At 44.4% G+C, this 21,596-nt stretch overlaps 2 protein-coding genes across 2 annotated transcripts; both read left to right on the forward strand.

Moving 5' to 3' along the window:
- Positions 1–293: 293 nt before the first annotated feature.
- On the forward strand, positions 294–5,238 carry PIN4 (peptidylprolyl cis/trans isomerase, NIMA-interacting 4). The gene is made up of 4 exons (XM_087727635.1): positions 294–442; positions 1,990–2,063; positions 4,329–4,448; positions 5,064–5,238. The coding sequence occupies exons 1-4, from the start codon at positions 403–405 to the stop codon at positions 5,220–5,222; spliced, it is 393 nt and encodes a 130-aa protein (XP_087583761.1). The 5' UTR covers positions 294–402; the 3' UTR covers positions 5,223–5,238.
- A 1,840-nt stretch (positions 5,239–7,078) lies between these two features.
- GLA (galactosidase alpha) lies at positions 7,079–21,276 on the forward strand. The gene is made up of 7 exons (XM_087727636.1): positions 7,079–7,295; positions 13,165–13,339; positions 15,253–15,430; positions 16,851–16,942; positions 17,780–17,941; positions 18,265–18,462; positions 20,034–21,276. Exons 1-7 carry the CDS (start codon positions 7,117–7,119, stop codon positions 20,346–20,348), a joined length of 1,299 nt encoding a protein of 432 aa, XP_087583762.1. The 5' UTR covers positions 7,079–7,116; the 3' UTR covers positions 20,349–21,276.
- Positions 21,277–21,596: the final 320 nt, after the last annotated feature.

Below are 21,596 nucleotides of genomic sequence, written 5' to 3' on the forward strand. Positions count from 1 at the left end.
CTACAAAAATTCCAAACTTAGCTTCTGAGGCATGTTCACTTCCCCAAAAGCTTGGAAAAGTATTTTTTAAAAAAATATGAAAATATTAATATTTAAATATATTAAAATATTAACTAGTATATTTATAAAAAATAACACCCCCAGTGTTCCACATCTGAATTGGACAACAGCAACTCCCTTCTAGGAGAAGAAAAGAGAACGAGCTCTGTAATGAGGGATTGTCCATTGGAATATTATATATATAGATATTATACAGTTATATATAAATTATAAATATATGCCTGCAGGCACTTCCCAGGGCGGTTGCGCCGGGGGGGGGACCTTGCTTCTTACAGTCGCGTGCGGTGACGTCACAGGGAAGCGACTCTACATGCTGTAGAAAGGCAGGAAGGACCCATAAAGATGCCTCCGAAAGGGAAAGGCGGCGGCAAAGCGGCAAAAGGTGAGAACTGGGACCGGGCCTTCCGATTTCTTCTCTCCCAGTTTCTTCTTCCCAGTCCTACTGGGAGAGGAGCCGGCCAGTTCTGCTCGGCCAGCATGAAACGATCTAGCCTTAAGGTGACCGGGCAAGGAATTCTGGGAATTGTAGTTCTTGGATATGCCTGGAAAAAAGGGGCTCGCCCGGTTTAGCTGTGACAAACGCGTCGCTTTTGAACCTTGTGGGTAGCATAGAATGAGAGGTGTAAGCAGGATGTGCAGGGCTTCCATCCTCCCACGAGGACAGCCAAAAATTCACGAAATGAGGGGTTTGTGTGTGAGTCATAAAATAGAAAATTCACAAAAATTTACAAAATAGCTTTTTTCCTCTGTCACCAATCTGTTCCTATCCCCCCATCTCCTCCCACTTATGACTGTATGACTGTAACGTTGTTGCTTGTATCCTTACGATTTATATTGATAGTTCCCCAGTATGATTTGATTGCTTATTTGTATCCTATGACTATCATTAAGTGTTGCACCTTATGATTCTTGATGAATGTATTCTGTTTTATTTTTCTTATGTACACTGAGAGCATTTGCACCAAAGACAAATTCCTTGTGTGTCCAATCACACTTGGCCAATAAAGAATTCTATTCTATTCCTATTCCTATTCAATCCTAAAATTTCCCTTTTAGGCTGGATGCTAAGTGAAATTGGTCCTTATGGACACAGTGTGTGGGGTATGTATTGTGTGAAGGGTGCCCCCCTCCCCACAGTCAGAAGAATGAAACATTTGGGGAAATGTTAAAAAGAAGCAGAATATTATATTTCCCCAAAGGGAGAAATGGAGAGACATGCTCTTAAGAGAGGCGTAAAGCAGCCCCAGTTTCTCTGACCCAAACAGAAACTCAGGAGGCCAGCTTTTAGAAATGCAGATTTCAGAAAGACTGGGTCAAGACAGAAACTCAGATAAGCAACAAACAAAAACAATTAGCTCAGAGAAACACCTAGGATTTGCATTTCCCCTTTTGCCTCTAGAGCCAGGCATGAACCCCCCTACATGGCCCATAGGAATCCAGAAGGTATAAAAAGCCACTCACTCTCAACTCCCATTTTGTCAGCTTTACCAGAATCACATGTGGTTGGTGGTTCTGCTTCTTCAATAAATGGACCTTCTTTCCAATCGGCCTCCAGTCTCCATTTTATTTCCAGTGCCTTCCTCACGGCTTGGAACTGAACTAGCTGGATTTTCCTTCAACACACTCTAACGTTTTCCTGCTTGAAGTGTCTTTGAATGTTAGTAGCCTGGGTTGGTAGTTACGTTGTACGATCCAAAGTGCACTGAAGATGTCTCCTCGAATGGGGAGGAAATGTTTGCAACCAAGCTTGCAACCAAACATTTTCCTGCTTGCTGTCTGATTCTACCAGGTGAGGCATGATAGCCTGGAGCTCAGATGCACCCAAAACATTCAGTCCAGCCCTGCCCATCCGATTCAGTGAATGGAAGTGCAACCGGGTGAGCTCTCTACACCGATTCACTCTTGCTTTCCGTTCTTATGTCTTTAAAGGAGGAGCATCTTCTGGCAGTGACACAGCGGACAAGAAAGCTCAGGGGCCAAAAGGAGGAGGCAGTTCCGTGAAGGTAGGTCTTCTGATCGCCCTGTTTGAGATGGCATCTGAGGATGCAATTCCAGTCACGGACAGGGTGTGAGAATAGAATGAGGCGTCATTATCTCAAAGCCAAAAATATTTTTGGAGTGGGGAAAAATTCAGAAAGAAAGTGGCAGAGACTTGGATTTGTCCCCCCCCCCCCAATGCCCAATATCCTGAATGTGTTGATATGTTTACTTTCAGTAAATAAAATTAGAGATATTAGACTTGAGTGTTCTTCAAATCAGTTTTGACTCCTGGCAGTGATATGGACAACTCCCTGCAAGTTTTCTGAGCAGGACTTTTTCAGAAATGGTTTGTCATGACATTCTTTCCAGGGCTGAAAGAGAAGGACTGGTTCAGAATCATTCAGATTTCTTTGCATCTGAGGAAGGAGTATATATACATATGTATATATGTACACATGTATGTTCTGACCCCCCCCCTCCATATGCCGAGCACTCCAAGACAAGATTACTGCTAGACAATTTATTCATAGTAAATTAATACACCGAAAAGACCTTGGCAGCAATCCAGACTTTCAAGATAAAAAATACATACTAGAGCTTCTCCAGCATTGGTATATTAGTTGAATCCTGCAAACAGCCTCTTCCCAAAGTCTCTCCTTATATTCTCTCTTGGGAGGAGCCTAATTACAACCACCTGGGTCCAATTATCTTCTGTATCTGTGTAGTTGCTGTCGTCGCTTATCTGCCCGCCTTTGCCTGGCATCCGGGACCAACTCCCTTAACTCCTCCCCACTGCTCCAAGGCCTGACGTCTTCACCACTGCTCCAGGGCCTGATGTCATGGCACACTCCCTTTGGCTTTCACCGCTGCTCCATGCCTCAGGCGCCTCCTGGTGACCAACCAGCCTCTTTGGTCCCTGCTCGGAGTCTGAACCCTGTCCAGGGTCCTCCACATCTTCCAGAACCGACTCATAGAGCCCCTCACTATCGGAGTCTGTTTACAGCTCCAATGGCTCCGGCTGGGCCACAACACATGTATATATGTATACAAGAAGAAACAGACATTGCTATCTCCAGAACTTAAAATATATTGCCCACAGCTTTCATTAGCCTCTGCTAACATCATCAGAGTGTAAAAACCACTATTAAAGAGATATCTGCCTTTATACATCATTAAGCAATTTGTCCATTGCGAGTGCGATATTACTTTAATGGTAGTTTTAATATTTTAAGTCTTGGAGATCGCAATGTCTGTTTCTTCTTTTATAACTACACTTGGAACTTGTATTTTTAGGATAATTCGCAGTATATATATGCATATATGTGTTTATGTATGTACCGTGTTTCCCCGAAAATAAGACAGGGTCTTATTCCCCCCCCGAAATAAGCCGTTGGCCTTATTTTCAGGGAGGTCTTATTATTTTTGAGATGCAGGAGGCAGCCAGTGTGGTCACCTCATGGCTGCTGCTGTGTTGCAATATTTTCGGGGAGGGCTTATTTTTGGGGAAACAGAGTATGTATGTATGTGTGTGTATATATGTATGTATGTATGTATGTATAATAAAATATAAACAATAACTGAACAATTCTTTGGGATAAGACAAAAATCACTAAATTTGCTACTGGCAAATAAAGCTCTGCTAATGCAAACCTCTTATTGTTTGCTACTCGATCTCTTTATCTGAAAAAGACCAAAATGTGAATCTTAGACTATCTGCTTTCACTCTTTGACAATTAGAAATCAATTATCCTGGATTAAAATGTCTTGCTTCTTCGCCTCTCACCTTCCTTAGTCAACTAGTCATAAATTGGGAAACTGCACTAGAAACTTTCAAAAATTAGCCAGTGAGAGGTGAATGGTACTGGGTCTTGGCTTACCAAGTACTGAGGAAGATAACTGTAGGAGTAAAAGGCAAATGTAACATTTCCTTGTCAGTCGTGTCTGACTCTAGGGCACAGTACTAGAGTCCATTTCTTGGCCGAGGGAGCCACTGTTGTCTGAAGGCAATTTTCGTGCAAATGTGGCCAGCATGGCGCTATGCCAAAGCCACATGGAACTCTGTTACCTTCCCACCGAAGTGGTACCTACTTATCTACTCGCATTTGCGTGCTTTTGAACTGTTAGATGGGCAGGAGCTGAGGCAAGAAACAGAAGCTCACCCCATTCGTGGGACCCAGGTCTCAAACCCGATCTGTCAGCTTTCCAGTACTCTTAAGCTAAATGTGGAATGACCTCTTTATATGTATCTAATCTCAGTTGTGGGTTGGTTTGTTGTTTTTTATTTTTAGGTGAGGCATATTCTTTGTGAGAAACACAGCAGAGCTCTGGAAGCCTTGGAGAAAATCAAAGCTGGAGTACGTTTCAGTGAGGTCGCTGCGCAGTATAGTGAAGATAAAGCCAGGCAAGGGGTAAGTTCTTTTTTTTCTCCAAACTAAAGCAAGAACGTTTGCAGAATTCTTAAGGCGAATAAAGTGTTTTCTCCAGTTGCATGACGAGGTAAAGGTAAAGGTTCCCCTTACACATCTGTGTTAGTCGTTCCCGACTTTAGGGGGCAGTGCTCATCTCCTTTTCAAAGCCGAAGAGCCAGCACTGTCCGAAGATGTCTCCCTGATCATGTGGCCGGTGTGACTAAATGCCAAAGGCGCACGGAACGCTGTTACCTTCCCACCAAAGTGGTCCCTATTTTCCTACTTGCATTTTTTCACCTGCTTTTCAACTGCTAGGTTGGCAGAAGCTGGGACAAATAATGGGGGCTCACTCGGTTACAGGGCACTAGGGATTCAAACTGCCAAACTTTCTGATTGACAATCTCAGCATCTTCGCCACTGAGCCAGCGCGTCCCCTGCATGACTAATCTCTTGTTTCTGCCCCAAATTAGGTTTCCAAAGTTCCTTAACTATAAGAACTGAAATGCAGGATTAATGCACGTATATATAGAATATTCTCTAGCGGATGAATTTATATAGGGTGGAATAGGCCATTTTCGCAGCCCTTTGCATCATTCCCTTGTGCTTGTTTTCCAGGGAGATCTGGGCTGGATGACTAGAGGCTCCATGGTGGGGCCCTTCCAGGAGGCAGCATTTGCTTTGCCCGTCAGCAGCATGGACAAACCAGTGTACACTGATCCCCCGGTTAAAACCAAGTTTGGATATCACATAATCATGGTGGAAGGGCGGAAATAGTAAACGTTAAACGCTACCCCAGGAGTTTTTGACTCTTATTTTTCTCTCGGCTTGTCAAGCTTGTGAAAACAGAAAGACTTGGCTTTTCTTTCAGTGTGTGTTGTGGGTGGAATGTGCATTGGCTCCAATCTATACATTATTCCACATTATATAGGTCTCTCTTTTTTTGGGGGGGGGGGGAGGTCAGTTTGCAGAGAAATAACAAAGCATTTTGTTACCTGCTTGTGACACAGGCACTGTGGAATCAGCTACCCCCAGAGGTCCGGACCTTACCCACTCTCATGGCCTTCAGGAAAGCCGTTAAAACCTGGCTGTTCCGGCAGGCCTGAGGCTGTTGACCTTAGTGTTAAGGTCCAGCCCCGCTTAGAACGTATGTGTGTTGTGAATTTTAATCTATTTTTTTTACTTATTTTGCTTTTCTTTTTTCTTCTTTTGTTGTAAGCCGCCCGGAGTCCTCCAGGATTAGGCAGCCTATAAATTTAATAAATGAAATGAATGAAATGAAAATGGACATTGAGTCTGAGTGATGATCTACTTTGGCTATCCACATAAAGCAAAAGCTCAACTATGCACACGTATTTATGTGCTTAGGTATATTTGAATTTAATAAAGGAGGAATATATGAGGAGTCCTTGGCGCTCTCTGAGCTTGACTATTTTCTTGCAGAAGTTTTATGACCCAAACTAGGGAACGTCATCAGATAGTTTCAGTCACGAAACATCTCCAAGAAAATAAGTAAGCTAGGAGAGCACCAAGGATTGTGTATGGATTGATCCTGCATTTTCCTTGTTGCAAAGTCTTGCTTGGGGATATATTTTTTTTTTGCCGTAGCAATAGTAATAATTGTGTGTTACATTGGTCAAAAAATGAAGTTTATATTATGCTAAAGGTGAATCTATATTGATTCTCAGTCACCCAAGTCATGGTTGTCCCAAATGTGCTTTTCCAGGAGGCAACTGGATTTTTTGGTTTCCTTCGAAGAAGTTTCGCTTCTCATCTAAGACGCTTCTTTAGCTGTGACTGGATGATGGGGAATGGAAAGATTTATATTTCTTGAAGACAGCTGGTTATTTGCATCCTTTTAGAGGGTCCTTGAAGCACTTGGAAGTTCTTCTGTGTCTTTAGGGTCACCTGAGTGATGCTCCTGGTTCCTGTAGTCTGCAAATAACTTTTTTCCTCTGGAAAGCCATTCCTCCTCCCACACCATTCAAAGGGTGTTCATCCCAAATTGTACAGCTAACAGTCTGAAGAGATTCTCAGTCAACCAGGTCATGGCTGTCCCAAAGGTCCTTTCTCGGGAGGCAACTGGACTTTCTTGATCCTGAAGAATAGATAAACCTCCAAGTGGCCTCAACGACTCTCTAAAAAGGTTGCAAATAGAATAGCTTTTTTGTCACTTTGAATGCACACTAACTAGCACACATTAAAAATGAAATTGCAAGGCACATAAATCTTTCCATTCAGTCAGAGCTGAAGAAGCGTCTTTGGATGAGAAGCGAAACGCCTTCAAAGGAAAAAAAAACCCCAGGAAGTCCAGTTGCCTCCTGGAAAAATAAATAAAAAGCACCTTTTGAATTAAAGGCAAAGCGGACTGCAAGCTTGCAAAGGGTTAACCGCTGCCTTCTGCATCGTCACGTGATCCGCGTCACGTGATCCAGCTTCCATCACAAGAGGGGGAAAAAATCACAAGTTGTTTTCCCCCCCCCCGCTAACTTCTTTTCCTCTTGCGGGAGACGATTGGCTGAGCCCGCCGGGGCCTTCGGATTGGCCCGAAGGGCAAGAGCAGGAGGCTGCAATTGGCTGCCAAGGAGGGAACGGAGAGCTGCGATTGGCCGAAACGGCCCGTTCGGAGAGTCCGGCTGTGAATCGCTGGGGTGGAAGGGAAGAAGCCGGGATGGCCGGAGGGCGAAGCGAGAGGGTTGCTAGGCTGGCAGCGGCGGCACTCCTGGCGGCGATAGGCTTGGCCGCCGCGCTGGACAACGGGCTGGCTCGGACGCCGCCCATGGGCTGGCTGCATTGGGAGCGCTTCCTCTGCCAGACGGACTGCGAACGGGAGCCCCGCGACTGCATCAGGTAGGCGGAGAGGAGGCTGAATGCGGATCCTTGGATTGGGACAAGCCCCCCTTGGATTGGGAAGGAACATGGGACTTGTAGTCCAGAAAGTGCTGGGGCTCCCTGTCCCCGAAGGCTGGAATTTGGGAACTTCTTCCTCTTTGGAGAGTCGCAGCGGAGTCTCCTCCCACTGCAGGTAGAATAGAATAGAACTAACAGTTGGAAGGGACCTTGGAGGTCATATAGTCCAACCCCCTGCTTAGGCAGGAAGCCCTATACCACTTAAGACAAATAGTTATTCAACCTCTTCTTTAAAACTTCCAGTGTTGGAGCATTTACAACTTCTGGAGGAAAGTTGTTCCACTGATTAATTGTTCCGTCAGGAAATTTCTCCTTAGTTCTAAGTTGCTTCTCTCCTCGATTAGTTTCCACCCATTGCTTCTTGTTCTACCCTCAGGTGCTCTGGAGAATAGTTTGACTCCCTCTTCTTTGTGGCAACCCCTGAGATATCAGAACACTGCTATCATGTCTCCCCTAGTCCTTCTTTTCATTAAACTAGACATACCCAGTTCATGTAACTGTTCTTTGTATGTTTTAGCCTCCTGTCCCCTAATCATTTTTGTTGCTCTTCTCTGAACTCTTAAGGTCGCCTTGGAAAGAGTGGCAGCCAGCCAGCCAGCCCACTTTTGACTTCCCATCTCTGCCTTCCCAAACCCCAAGTCAGAGAAGCCACCCCAAAGCGTCCTGCTCTTTGCTGAACGTGGGATTAAAATGTGACACCATCAGCTCCTCTTTAAAAGCTTCTTATGAACTAATAGCAATAGCAGCACTTAAGATTTTATACACCACTTCATAGCCTCTCTCTAAGGAGTGTGTTCAAAGTCAGCATCTTGCTCCCCAACAATCTGGGCCCTCATTTTACTGACTTTGCAAGGATAGAAGGCTGAGTCAGCCAGTCCAGATGGAACTGCTGGCAGTCAGCAGAATGGGCTTGTCGTGCTGCATTCTAACCACAGCACCACCACATCTCAGTAGGAAGAAAAGGGGAAGTGAGCGAGGAAGGGAAAAAGAAGGAAGGAATGAAAGGGGGGGGGAGAAGGAAGAGCAATAGGCCTTAGACTTATATACTGCTTTACAGCGCTCTCTAAGTGGTTTACAGAGTCAGCATATTGCCCCGCACAATCTGGGTCCTCATTACTGACCTCAGAAGGGCAGAAGGCTGAGTCTACCTGGAGCCTGGTGAGATTTGAACTGCCAAATGCTGGCAGTCAGCAGAAGCAGCCTGCTTACACAGCCCTAGCGGATTACTGAGCCTTTAAAGCAAGGTCTTGCTTCTGCTTGATGCTCCTTTCCAAAAGTCCCAAATCACATTCCTTGTCTTCCTAATCCTGTGGTGGCAAATCTCTCTGTGGACACATGAACTGTCTCCCATCTCAGCTCCACCATGCATGCAGGTGAAGGAGATGCATGCCCCCTCCCCGCCCCATTTTTGTTTTCAGGATGCTTCGGGGGGGGGCTGCTAGGCCCAAAATGGGGCTCAGGGGAGTATGGAATCCCCCACAGTCCAGTTTTGGTCCCTGGAGGCTGCAGGGAGGCCTGCTAGCCCCGAAACAGGATGCAGGGAGGGGTCATCACATGCATGGGGGGAGCACAGAGTGAGCGCATTTTGCAGGGGGCAGGGCACATTGCATTATGGGCATGGCACACAATTTTTGCACACAAGGAGAAAATGGTTAGCCGCCACTGTCCTAATCTCTCCCTCAAACATTCTGGGCTGTGGTTTAATCAGCTAAGGAGGTTGCACAAGAGAAAGAATCAAGACCAAAGTGTATTTCAAGTGTAGCAGAATCTGCAATATCCATCTGTAGTCATGCCAGGATGGGCTGAGGGCGTCTTGCCTGCCTCAGATCTTCTTCAGCAAAGGGCCCCAGTGTGCTGTTCCCACAGGACACTGGTCCAACTGGTTTGCAGGGTGACTTCTCCACAGGCTCCCAATGCACACTTCCTTTCCTGGGAACATCAGTGCTCCAGCTCCTAGGATTTCTCTCTCGTGCCTCAGCAGTCTTCTCTTCCCTTCCAGCTCTTTCTCTCTTCCTCCTTTCCCCTTCTTTTCTCCAGGCAGTCTGACCCACTCTGTGGGCGGTGGGCCCCTTTTATACTGTTTTCCCTCCATTCTAGCTCCCATCTGATTGGTGGTCCAGTCTCGGACTCAACCGTTTTATTGGTCCTAACCGTGATCATTTCATTGGCTCCAAAATCCAGCAACAGACCAATCCCCATGCGGTTCTGGTTTTTTTTTTTTTTACGCACCCTTTTCCCATTGGCTGAAAAAGATAGGTTTTCAAGCCCCAGAATTAATAAGAATTGAAATGAATGGGGTAGTCTCAATATTAGTTGATTTACGCCAGAATAAAGCACTGGTTGAATTCACATTGTCCTAAGATATAAGGGACTCGTCTGAGCCTAGCCTTTGGGTTTGTGTGTACAGCGAGCTAAGTATGAATCATGGTTTCATAAACTGGAATTAAACAAACCAAATTTTAATGCAGTGTATAGGGATTTATCAGTAAGTAAGATCTTACTGTCAAAGACCCGCAATATACATTTGTTTTTACACTATATTAAAAAATACTAACATTAAAATATGATTAAAAAGTATTGAGATTAAAAGTGGATAATAACATTATGGTCCAAAGATTGTTAAAGGTATGTCCAGATAATAGGTACAAGCTTGTACTATACTGTAGCCATTTTTTTTCTTATGGACATTGCAGCAGCACAGAACTTTGCCACTGCATACGTGTTAACCGGGTTAGTGTCCTGGAGGAGAAAGCCTAGATAAAAATTGTCTGCCCTCCCTGGCAATCTCTCTAATAAGGGGAGAATATATGCAGACCTACAAGCTCTGTATAGCTCGCAGTGTAATAGTACATGTGAATTATCTTCCACTTCTCCTTTACCACATATACAAACGCGTTCGGCTATAGGTGTTCTCTTATACCTGCCCTGGAGGAGTGCTGAAGGAAGAATGTTAAATCTGGCTCTGAAGAAAGCTATTCTTTGTTTTGGGGAGATCAGGTCATTTAGATATCTTGCCGATTCCCACACACCCTGTTTGATTCTGTCCCTACTGTGGAGAGGCAACCTATTTAGTTCTTCTTGGAACTCCATGTCCCTCATTCTATTGATTACTACTTGCTTTGCTTGCTCAGAAATAATGGGTTCACAAAAAATGCTTAGTCATAAAACATGGCTTAAATATAGCAAAGTGGTTGATGCATAAAATTAAACTCCAAATAGGCAAACGTGGTCATTACCCATTATATCCTTTTTTTCTGCAATTGCATTTGGCCTTCTTTGTAGAGCAAGAAGAAAAAGGTTCTCAGCACAAAACAATTGTTACATACAAGAAAACTAAATAAAAAGGTAAAGGTTCCCCTCGCACTTATGTGCTAGTCGTTTCCGACTCTAGGGGGCGGTGCTTGTCTCCGTTCCTAAGCCGAAGAGCCAGCGCTGTCCGAAGACGTCTCCATGGTCATGTGGCCAGCATGACTAAACACCGAAGGCACACGGAACGCTGTTACTTTCCCACCAAAGGTGGCTCCTATTTTTCTACTTGTATTTTTTATGTGCTTTCGAACTGCTAGGTTGGCAGAAGCTGGGACAAGTAACGGGAGCTCACTCTGTTATGTGGTGCTAGGGATTCGAACTGCCGACATTTCTGATCAACAAACTCAGTGTCTTAGCCACTGAGCCACTGCATCCCATAGAAAACCAAATAGAAGCAAATTGACTGCAACCAACAAGAACTAGCATGTTCCTTTGGTGGCAGTTAGAAGTTTTACCTCTAAACGTTGCAGAACCTGCCACTAAGCAATTCATAATCTAGGAATATCTGTGACTCATTTCAGTGACTTGAGGTGAGTGTCTCGTGATATGTTTTTTATATCAGGCTGTCAGTACACAGGGCCAATTACAGAGCGGAAAGTCCTTTCCTCAAACAGCGTGGAATATGAATGTTTCTTGAGAAAAAAGTGCTCCGTCCATCCCAGTGATAAGCTTTAGTAGAAATGTTGGATTTTTAAAATGCTGGAACGCTATCACTGGAATTTTGGTCATGTTTCCATCAACAAAACAGCGCAGACTCGTGATATTTCGTCATTTCTAGCCATTTTACTTTGGGCTGTGATTTTTCTTCAGAAGTAGAGAAAATTGTCCTACCGTAGATCAGTAATTCTTAAACTATTTGACCCAATTACTCCTTTTCCTGGTCTTGAATGTCATTACTTCCACACAAAAAACCCACAGATAATTAGCAATAGCACTTAGACTTATATACCCCTTCACAGTGCATTGCAGCTTTCTCTGTGCGGTTTACAGAGTCACCCTCTTGCCCTCAGCAATCTGGACCCTCGTTTTACCCCACCTTGGAAGGATGGAAGGCTCAGTCAACCTTGAACCTGGTGAAGATTTGAACTGCCCAACTGTAGCTAGCAGTCAGATGAAGTAGCCTGCAATACTGCACTCCTAACCACTGTGCCACTACGACACTCTATTACCCCCCAACATATTGTCAAATTACCCTCTCGTGTATTTATCCTCACTTGAATGGTTTAGAATCGTGTTTGGGAATTTCTGAATGGACTCTGTGTTACAGTCTTCCCAAGTGTTTTGTGGTAGAAAGAGCTTCTGCACCTCCTAATTGCTAAGCCCTTCTTGTGTGTATCCTTCTAGTTCACTCACTAAGCAGGTAGTCCTCAAATTGTGACCACATTTCAGCTCCAAATGATGTTGCCGAGTGAAACATGTTTTTAAAGTGGCCCCTTTTATGACTTTCCCTGTCGTAGTTGCTAAGAGAATCATTGCACTTGGGCGTAACCTGGTTGTTAACTGAATCTGGATCCCCTACTGACTTTGCTTGTCAGACGTTCGCAAAAGAGGATCACATGCCCCCCCCCCGGGACACTGTGACCGTCATAAATATGAATCAGTTGCCAAGCATCTGGATTTTGATCATGTGACTACAGGCTAGATGCTGCAAATGGTTGTATGTGTGGAAAACGGTCATAGGTCTTTTTTTCAGTGCTGTTGTAACTTTTGAACAGTCACTAAATGAACTGTTGTAAGTCAAGGACTACCTAACCCATTGCAATATGAAAAACAGGCCAAACTTAGCCTTCAGCCCAGGAGGAGGAAGAGGTCTGCCCATAATTGCATGCAGAACATCCTAAGGTTTGGCTAAAACAGTGGCTCCCAATCTTTTGGGCACCAGCAACTGGAGAGAGATGTTTTTCCCGTGGACCGGAGGGATCATGGTTTCGCATGTTGCCTTCATCTCACAATGGGGGCTTTGCTTGTTTGTATGTCAGGGTAATAATGATTTAATAGCTGACCAGCTGCTATGATGATGTAATGCTGAGAATGAGTCTGCAAGGTTTTTGGGCTGATATCACTTTAAGAACCTGTAATAAGAAGAGGCCCTGTTGAGGCGTATCTCTCTCTCCATGTATGCTTCCATGCTGTAATTGCTGATTGTTTGTTTGTCTGACTAAAGTACGTGTATGTATATATTCTTTGTAGATAAAACCACTATTTAAATACAAACCTCTGTTTACTGTATTTGCTCCTGGGTTGTCTCACATAGTCACACTATGCGCAATCTGACAGTGTGGCCTGGTTTCTGGCATGCGATGGCTCAGTGCCAGTTCAGAGACTGGGGTTTGGGAACCCTTGGTGTAGAACATTTGCTACCTTGGGTAGGAAGTGACAGCCTGTTGCTACTCAGAATAGACAATCTGAATCTTTCTAGGGAATGAATAACTGTTTTCTTTTTTTCAGTTTCTACTTCCTTATTCACCTCTGGCCTTTTGTCCTTCCTCTCTTCTCCCAGTGAGCAGCTCTTCATGCAGATGGCTGACCGGATGGCGTCAGAGGGATGGAAAGATGTTGGGTACCGTTTCCTGTGCATCGATGATTGTTGGATGGCTCCCACTCGGGATAAACAGGGACGGCTACAGCCAGACCCCAAACGCTTCCCCAGCGGGATTAAGAAACTCGCAGATTATGTGAGTGGGTGCTTGGGAATTTTTTGTCCTGGGAGCTTCTTCCAACTTGGGGTGGCTGGAAAATTCAGGAATGCTGGATTGATGGAAACCTCTGAAGATGTTAATTCAGTTTCTCTCTAGAGAAGGTGGGAGAGGTTTCCTAAACAAAAACCATTTATATTTTGCCTTCTATATTAATTTCTAACAGCAAACCTTAAATTACTCTCCTAACTCACTGTCTCTACAATTCCATAAATATCATTCTGCTGGGTCAACTCAAAAAGACCTAACTTGGGGTGGAGTTTAACTCTCAAACACCGATGAATTGTTTTTCTCAAATCTTGGAAAAATGGAACATCTGATTTGTTATCTGTCTTCGGCAACTGATATTTAAAGGTAGACTTCAACTGTGGGTGGGTGGTTTTACTTGGGTATTTCCTCTAGTATGTGTTTATAATTTAAGTGCCGTATTTTTCGGAGTATAAGACACACTCCCCCCCAGTGGTGGGTTTCAAAAATTGTTCGAACCTACTCTGTGGGTGTGGCCTCCTTTGTGGGAGTGGCTTGTGCCCATGTGACCGGATATGAAGATGCCGACGACACTTGTCAGAACCACCTTAAATTACCTCACACACAGCACTGGCATGCATAAGAATATGATGTAAACTTGTTTTTTAAAAGGCATCTTTGGTTTGCGTTAAAACAACTTCAACACATGCAATGTTCTGATTGCACCACAAACACAGTAGTCATCCTTACCTTTCACAGAGGCACTGAGTTTTATAAATAGGAGCATGATAGTGTAGAATAATAATATCCAAGGACCAGTGGTGGGTTTCAAAAATTTTTGGAACCTTTTCTGTAGGTGTGGCCTGCTTTCCGGGTCCACTGGTGGAACCTCTTCTAACCGGTTCGGTAGATTTGACGAACCGGTTCTACCGAATAGGTGCGAACTGGTAGGAACCCACCTCTGCTCCCCCCCCAAAAGAGCGTGTGTCTTATACACCAAATGCAGCCAAAAACGGGAGGCACGGAGGAGGCGATGGTCTGTGGCAATCCCTGCAGCCTGCAACAGCTGAGTGGGGGTATTCCAGGAGGCCGATCCACCTGCCAATCAGCTGCTCAGGCTGAATCAGGCTGCAATAATGCGCTGAAGCTGACCTGGCTGTTCGCTATTTGCTGCAAAGATGCGTCAGAGTTTGGAGCAGCAATCACATTCAGAAAGCACACACAAGTAACTGATTCAGCAGGATTCATTAACTTCTCTTTATATATAACACGTTAAGTAAATGTACAATACCAAAAGCAGCTTTTCCAATGTGGTAGTTCAACAGAGAAGTTTCACTTTCAGTTTTAGTTTCAGATACCAGCACAGCATGCAGCTTTAGTACAGAACAAGCCACGCCCAGGCTCCTTGCTGTCTCCTTCCTTGTTGCTCACACAGCAAATACTGTTTGTTTCCAAACAGCCCTCAACTCTCTCACACACTGACAGGATGCTAGCCAGATGAATATAATGGATGCTGGTAGGCAGAGGCAGAATTTTTTTTCTTGTTTTCCTCCCAAAAAACTAAGGTGTGTCTTATACTCTGGAGCATCTTATACGCTAAAAAATATGGTAATCTCTGTCTCCAATCTGGACTTCTGCTGAGTGATGGCATGATTTTTTGGTCTCGCACCTTTTCTCTCCCCTCCCCTCCCCCCATTAAAAGCTGCCTATCCAAAATGGGCCAGATGTTTTAGACTGGTACAGCTTTGCATTCTATACTTGCTGGGGGATTTTGAGTGTTGTAGGCCCACATATTGGAGAATTGCCAGGCTTTGAGAAATTTTAATTTGAGTATGTTTTATTTTTTGAGGAATGCTTAGGAAATACAACTTGCCTGCCGTTTTCTGATCTTGTCTTCGTTTTTCCCATTGGCCTCTGTGATTCAGGTCCATGCCAAAGGATTGAAGCTGGGCATTTATGCAGACATTGGGAACAGAACCTGTGCTGGCTTTCCCGGAAGCTACGGCCACTACGAACAGGATGCAGAGACCTTTGCCAGCTGGGAGGTGGATCTTCTGAAATTCGACGGGTGTGACTTTGGGACTCTGGATGAGATGGCTGAAGGTGTGTTTGTTTCGTTCATGCAAGATGCTAAGCCACGGCTGGTTTTGCTGTGATCTCTTGATTAAGCCACAGCTGGAAGGATTCACTAACTCAATCTATCTATCTGTTAAGATACAGCCTGTTGTGCCTTAAAATGGCTTCTACCGTACTGCCTTAAAATGGCTTCTACTGTACAGCGCTGTGGAGTTGCCTTGGTAATGGCTTCACAGTACTCCACAAGAGGGCTCCCTCTGGTAAGGGGGAAAATCCAACATTAGAAATTACGGCGACATTCAAGGAAGGATGGTTGGGATAAATAAATACACAGGCAGCGCTGGGATATCAGCTAGTATCTCATAAAGCAGGGTTGTCTAACGTTAACAGCTTGTTGCCAGGGAATTCTGGGAATTGAAGTCCACAACTTTTAATGTTGCCAAGGTTGGAAACCCCTGTGATAAAATATAGCTGACAAGCCACTGTTGGCCTCTGTTTTGTTAGTTTATACGGAAAGCCCTATAAATATATGCCAGTACCATTCTAGACTTTGGCTATTGATATTTGTGCTTTCCTGTCACTTGTCTGGCACTAATGCCCTCTTAAATTGTCTGCCATTTTTAATGAATGCTTTTACTGCTCATTACTGTTGGTTTGGGAAGATCTGAGGAGTCCTGCTGTGAGAAGAGGGTCGGACTAGAAGATCTCCATGGTCCTTTCCAAGCCTATGATTCTGTGCCTAAATAAAGATGGTCCTTATCCAGCAGCTGCCTCGTTTGGCAAGCATTCAGCGCAGTGGTGGGATTCAAATAATTTAACAACCGGTTATCTGCCCTAATGACTAGCTGGGTAGGTGGGGCTCGGTGGTCATGTGACTGGGTGGGCATGGCCAACTCAATGTCACGTTGATGGGCGCTTCGCTTTAGCTGTTACAATGTAATAAGGGTTAACCAGAGAGGCAGTTTCTGTAAGCAGGGCAATAAAGATTAGGCTAGAAACAACACCAGAACGTTTCCTTCCTGCCTTCCTTACAGGATTAGCCCTGTAAAGTGGGGAAAAAAACAAAAGGCGATTTCTTCCAACAACCGGTTCTCTGAGCTGCTTAGAAAGTTAACAACCGGTTCTTCCTGAATAGGTGCAAACTGGCTGAATCCCACCACTGATTCAGAGTCACAACAATGAAACGGGAATTTTTGCAATTAAATCCCTGCATTTGTGACCATCGCAGGTCTGCAAGCAAAGGAAAGTTGAAGTAAGGTTGTAACTGCAGATGTGGTTTCTCTTAGCAACTGCTTCACTTAACGACTGAGTTGCCAATCTTAACTGTGGTCACTAAACGAGGACTACCTGAAGTCAAGCTTGGCTGATGGGAGGCCTATCCTTTGTTGCGGATGTTGGAAACGTCTGAAATATTTTGATGGTAGGGAGTCCTTCTTTTTCCTACCAGGTTATAAGAAAATGTCTTCGGCTTTGAATAGAACTGGCAGAAGTATTGTGTATTCCTGCGAATGGCCACTTTACCAGAGACCCTTTAAAAAGGTAAGGGGGAGAGGATTCCTTTGAGCTCATTCTAAGAGAAAATATCTGGTAAAGAATACGTACTCTGTTTCCCTGAAAATAAGACCTCCCTGGATAATAAGCCCAATCGGGCTTTTGAGCGCATGCGCCAAAATAAGCCCTCCCCTGAAAATAAAACCTCCCCCCAAATATTGCAATACAGCAGCAGATATGAGGTGACCATGCTTGCCGCCTCCTGCACCTCCAAAATAATAAGGCCTCACCAAAACCAAGGCCAAGCGCTTATTTCAGGGAGTCAAAAGAAAATAAGACCATCTTGTGTCAAGCAGAGATCTCAGTCTTAAAGCAGCTTCCTACAATTTCTCAACGTTTGTTCCCATTGCAGGATTTATTTGAGGTTTTCCCACTTGCAACCTGAACAAAAACCAGTCTGTTCCATTTTTTTTTTATTTTTTTTACAATGGAGGGTGTCCAACTCGGTTCCACCACAAAACCGCGTTCGACGAAACCGCGTAGCTGACGTCATCAACAGCGCGACAGCAGCGCAGAGACAGAAGCACGCTGTAAACGCTAAACCTAAAATTAACCCCTAAACCTAAACCCCAAAACTTAATCCTAAACCTAACCCTTAACCTAACCCTTAACCTAACCCTTACCTTAAGTTGAATTGGCTTGCTTTCAAAGCGCTATTTAAAGCGCCCTTCTTTGTCTGCACTCGCTGTTGTTGCCCTGTTGATGACGTCAGCGACGCGGTTTAATCGGGCGCGGCTTAGTCGGTTTTGTTGTGCCACGGTCCAACTCCACGTTTAGGGCTAAAGGTGTGAAATGTATGCTTCTCTTTTGCCTCTTTCCCGGCAGGTCAACTATACAGAAATTAAGCAATACTGCAATTACTGGAGGAATTACGGTGACATCTCTGATGCCTGGAGCAGCATCAAGGAAATCTTAGACTGGACTTCTTCTAACCAGGACGTTCTGATCAACATAGCTGGGCCAGGTGGCTGGAATGACCCAGACATGGTAAGGAAATCTGCCCTGATTGATCCCAGCCAGGGGTGGATTTCGGTCGCCATTACTACTGAGTAGTAAAAAAATAAATAAAAAATGGAATTGGGACTTTGTGCCTTTTTGAGCGTTTTAAGTTTCCCTACCCTTGGGTTTGGGATTTACACTGTCAACTCCGTTTCCAAGAGATCTTCCCAACACCTGCCACTTGATTCTTGGAGGGGGATCTCCCAGGGTTTCTACAATCCTTTATGGACCTGGGGAAGGTGCCAATCTTTTCAGTTCCTGCTCTCCATTTTGTGGCACGGAAGGCATCCATTGTGAACTTTTCTTTCCAGCTGGTGATTGGGAATTTTGGCCTGAGCTGGGAGCAGCAAATAACCCAGATGGCTTTCTGGGCTATTATGGCGGCTCCACTCCTGATGTCCAACGACCTGCGTGAGATTAGCACCAAGTCCAAGGCTCTCCTCCAGAACAAGGAAGTGATAGCCATCAACCAGGATCCCCTGGGCAAGCAGGGCTACCGAATCACCAAGGTAAGTCCATCCATGGAGACTCCGGCTGTAAAAAGTCTTTATTGGCACTGTGCAAAGTATATTACCGTATAATTGTGATTTAAGGTACCTCGCAGTAGTGGGATTAAATTTTTTTTTACTACCGGTTCTGTGGGCGTGGCTTGGTAGGAATGGCAGGGGGAAGGTTACTGCAAAACCTCCTTTCCCTCCCAATCAGCTGAGACTCGGAAGGCAGAGAATAGATGGGGACGGGGCCAGTCAGAAGTGATATTTACTGGTTCTCCGAACTACTCAAAATGTCCACTACTGGTTCTCCAGAATTGGTTGGAACATGCTGAATATCACCTCTGGTACCTCCTTTCCCGTTTATCTGATTTTGAATACAACCAGCATTTTCATCCTTGAATAAACATACAAGTCTCTTGCATCCAATCTAGACAAAGCGTGTGAAAATGTATGTTAAATTCTATTTACACTCGCTGATAACCCAGTGTTGCTTGGCTATTTATTCATCCTAATAGTGAATTAGACAGGAAAAGAATGAATTATATATATATATATTGTCGCACAAGACACACATCCCACTACCCCTGCCTCCAGTGCATGCGAGCACGACCTCCCCTGTGGCCCATTTTGGGCCTGGTAGGCTTCCCTGCAGTCTCCTGGAAGGCAAAATGCCCCACACACCCCGGTGCCCTGTTTTTAGCCTAAGCCTCCCTTAAGCCAAAATGGGCTGTGGTTGGGCTCGCGCAGCATCCCCATGGGCCTCGCCTGCCCCTCGTGTCCAAACTGAACAATGGCCATTGGGAGTCGCACATGCGCAGCGGAGCTGAGATGGTGCTGCATGCCAGGACACACACACACACACACCAAGGGGTGTTAGGGGTAAGGCCACAAGTCTTAAAAGTTGCCAAGTTTATTTATTTATATATATAGCTTGCATCATTTCCCATTGGCATGTGGCATTGCATAAATGATAATCACCATGAATATTTAAGAATTTAATAGATCCAATCTCCCTCAAACACATTCCATTAGCTTTAGTATACTTGTATCTGGTGTAATAGTGTACACTGAAATACACTGCACCTGTTCACAAGGAATCGATACTAATTGGAAAGAGGAGTCTTGTGTGTATACTTCGTGATGGTTAACTTTGAGAAGCAAGAAGGGTATGTTTCAATGCTTATTCATTTCAGTCGGGTTATTAAACGAGGCCCTCCGCAACAGGATCAAATAGGTAGACTTGATTAATTAATTGCAGCCATTCTTGGTCCCTGTGTAGAGTGGTGCGTTGGCCTAGAGATGGCGCTCTTGCCTCACAATCAGGAGGCTGTGAGTTCGATCCTAGGTAGAGGCAGATATTTCTCTCTCTGGGCACAATGAGAATGTATCTGCTGAACAAAACTCCGCATTGGCGACAGGAAGGGCATTTGGCCATTAAAACACTCTTGCTAGCTCCGCACAGTTGCCCAGACTCCATCCTACGAGGGATTATTATGGGGTTGTTAAAAGATGATTCTTGGTCTCTGTGTAATCTGATTAAAGGTGCATTTACACCTCTTCTGACTGATGTTATTTATTCTCTCCAGGACAAAACCTTTGAGCTGTGGGAACGGCCGCTCTCCGAAGGAGCTTTTGCCGTAGCTGTAATAAACCGGCAGGAGATGGGTGGACCAAAGGCATATCTCCTCCCCACCATGATCATTGGGAATGGCTTAGCTTGTAACCCCAGTTGTTTGATCCAGCAAATTCTTCCTACCAGGAGAAACCTGGGGCTACACAACTGGGTTTCGTTTTTGAAGCTGGAGGTGAACCCAACTGGAACGGTGCTGCTGAAGATAGTGGTGAACACAAACACACTTTTTATTGGCAATGGGAAAAGCTACCCTAAAGACCTCTTATAATGTGACAGCATCCTCCCTTCTCAAATGCTACGAAGAGCATCTAAGGCAGCGCCTACAGAACCTCCTGAAGCAATCAAAGGAAAATTGCTTGAGTCTTTGCTTCAAGAGACGGATTGTCAAAAAAATGCTTTTATGGCCTTTCCGGGATTCTAAAGATTTTTAAGCCTCGAAAGGATGACATTATCTGTCTTTCTTTCTGGAGGCACAGCTGGAAAAAAAAGTTAGCTCACTTGACCGTATTTGTCAAGTGGTTTTATACAAACACAACTGTTGTGTTACAATAGTAGCCCGTTTCTTTCTGAGGTGGGCTTTGCCGGGATACAAAAAAAGATGACCGTAATTGTACATACTTGCAGTTGCTTCTCAACAATCACGAGATGAAAATAGATACACAAAAGAATGTAATAACTGTACGGGTAAATTGTGAAATAACCAAAGAAATTCTTAAAAAAGGATTTAAATGCACTTTGCTACTCCTAAAATCCAACAGATTTTAGTTCTGATGTAGGCTCTGCACTTACATCGGAATGGCACTACTTAGACTTTGACCTTGAGAATTCCAGCCTTAACGTCTGAACATGAATTTTGCAGTTCATTAAAATGTTTCCCCCTCCCCCCCCAAGATTTCCCTCTCCATTGTTTCAATAAATCTTTTCTGCCTGCACTGATGCTAGCTTTGTCCAAGGCAGCCACTGATTGGAGGGCCCAGATTATGATCAAGTCAGCGAAACTGTCACGTTTATTCCAGTTACTGTTCCTTCTTGAAGGAGAACGAAGACCAAAGGAATCTAATCAACTGCTTTGAGCCAGTTTGCGGAAGGAGAATAAAATATCAAAAGTTTTGTGAACGTTTCTTCAAACAGAAAATAGCTTCCATCGTGTTCTTTGAATAAATACGCACATTAAAAATTGTAATTAATGTCTTGGAGGGGAGGATTGTGGAACCGTTTTACTTCTTGAATGTTGAACGTAATATATTTTGAGTAGACTTTTAATACGCTTTCGAATATAATGTGCCAAATAATAGTTAAAACAAGAAATGTGCAGAATTAGAATGTGTTGAATTGGAATTGTAGAAACTTACCAAAAGGCAGGAGACAATTGAAAAAGCTCACTTATTTTCCCAAACCAGGGAGAGTTTCTTCAGCTAATCACATCCTTTATTTGGTTACCAATGTGCGCTTTGTGGCAAGAACAGTCTTCATAACAGATGAACTCTTAAGGAGGGGGGGGGGGATCTCCCAACAA

Source organism: Thamnophis sirtalis, unplaced genomic scaffold, assembly GCF_051295495.1.
Source record: "Thamnophis sirtalis isolate CommonGarterSnake01/CBP01778 unplaced genomic scaffold, rThaSir2_p1.2 scaffold_13, whole genome shotgun sequence".
Taxonomy (NCBI): Eukaryota; Metazoa; Chordata; class Lepidosauria; order Squamata; family Natricidae; genus Thamnophis; species Thamnophis sirtalis.

Excerpts from the sequence above, each read along its gene's own strand:
- PIN4 (XM_087727635.1), top strand. The coding sequence starts at position 403 with ATGCCTCCGAAAGGGAAAGGCGGCGGCAAAGCGGCAAAAG. Across the intron at positions 443-1,989 it reads CGGCGGCAAAGCGGCAAAAG|GAGGAGCATCTTCTGGCAGT; the intron begins GTGAGAACTGGG and ends ATGTCTTTAAAG. Across the intron at positions 4,449-5,063 it reads AAGATAAAGCCAGGCAAGGG|GGAGATCTGGGCTGGATGAC; the intron begins GTAAGTTCTTTT and ends CTTGTTTTCCAG.
- GLA (XM_087727636.1), top strand. The coding sequence starts at position 7,117 with ATGGCCGGAGGGCGAAGCGAGAGGGTTGCTAGGCTGGCAGCGGCGGCA. Across the intron at positions 7,296-13,164 it reads GAGCCCCGCGACTGCATCAG|TGAGCAGCTCTTCATGCAGA; the intron begins GTAGGCGGAGAG and ends CTCTTCTCCCAG. Across the intron at positions 18,463-20,033 it reads AGGGCTACCGAATCACCAAG|GACAAAACCTTTGAGCTGTG; the intron begins GTAAGTCCATCC and ends TATTCTCTCCAG.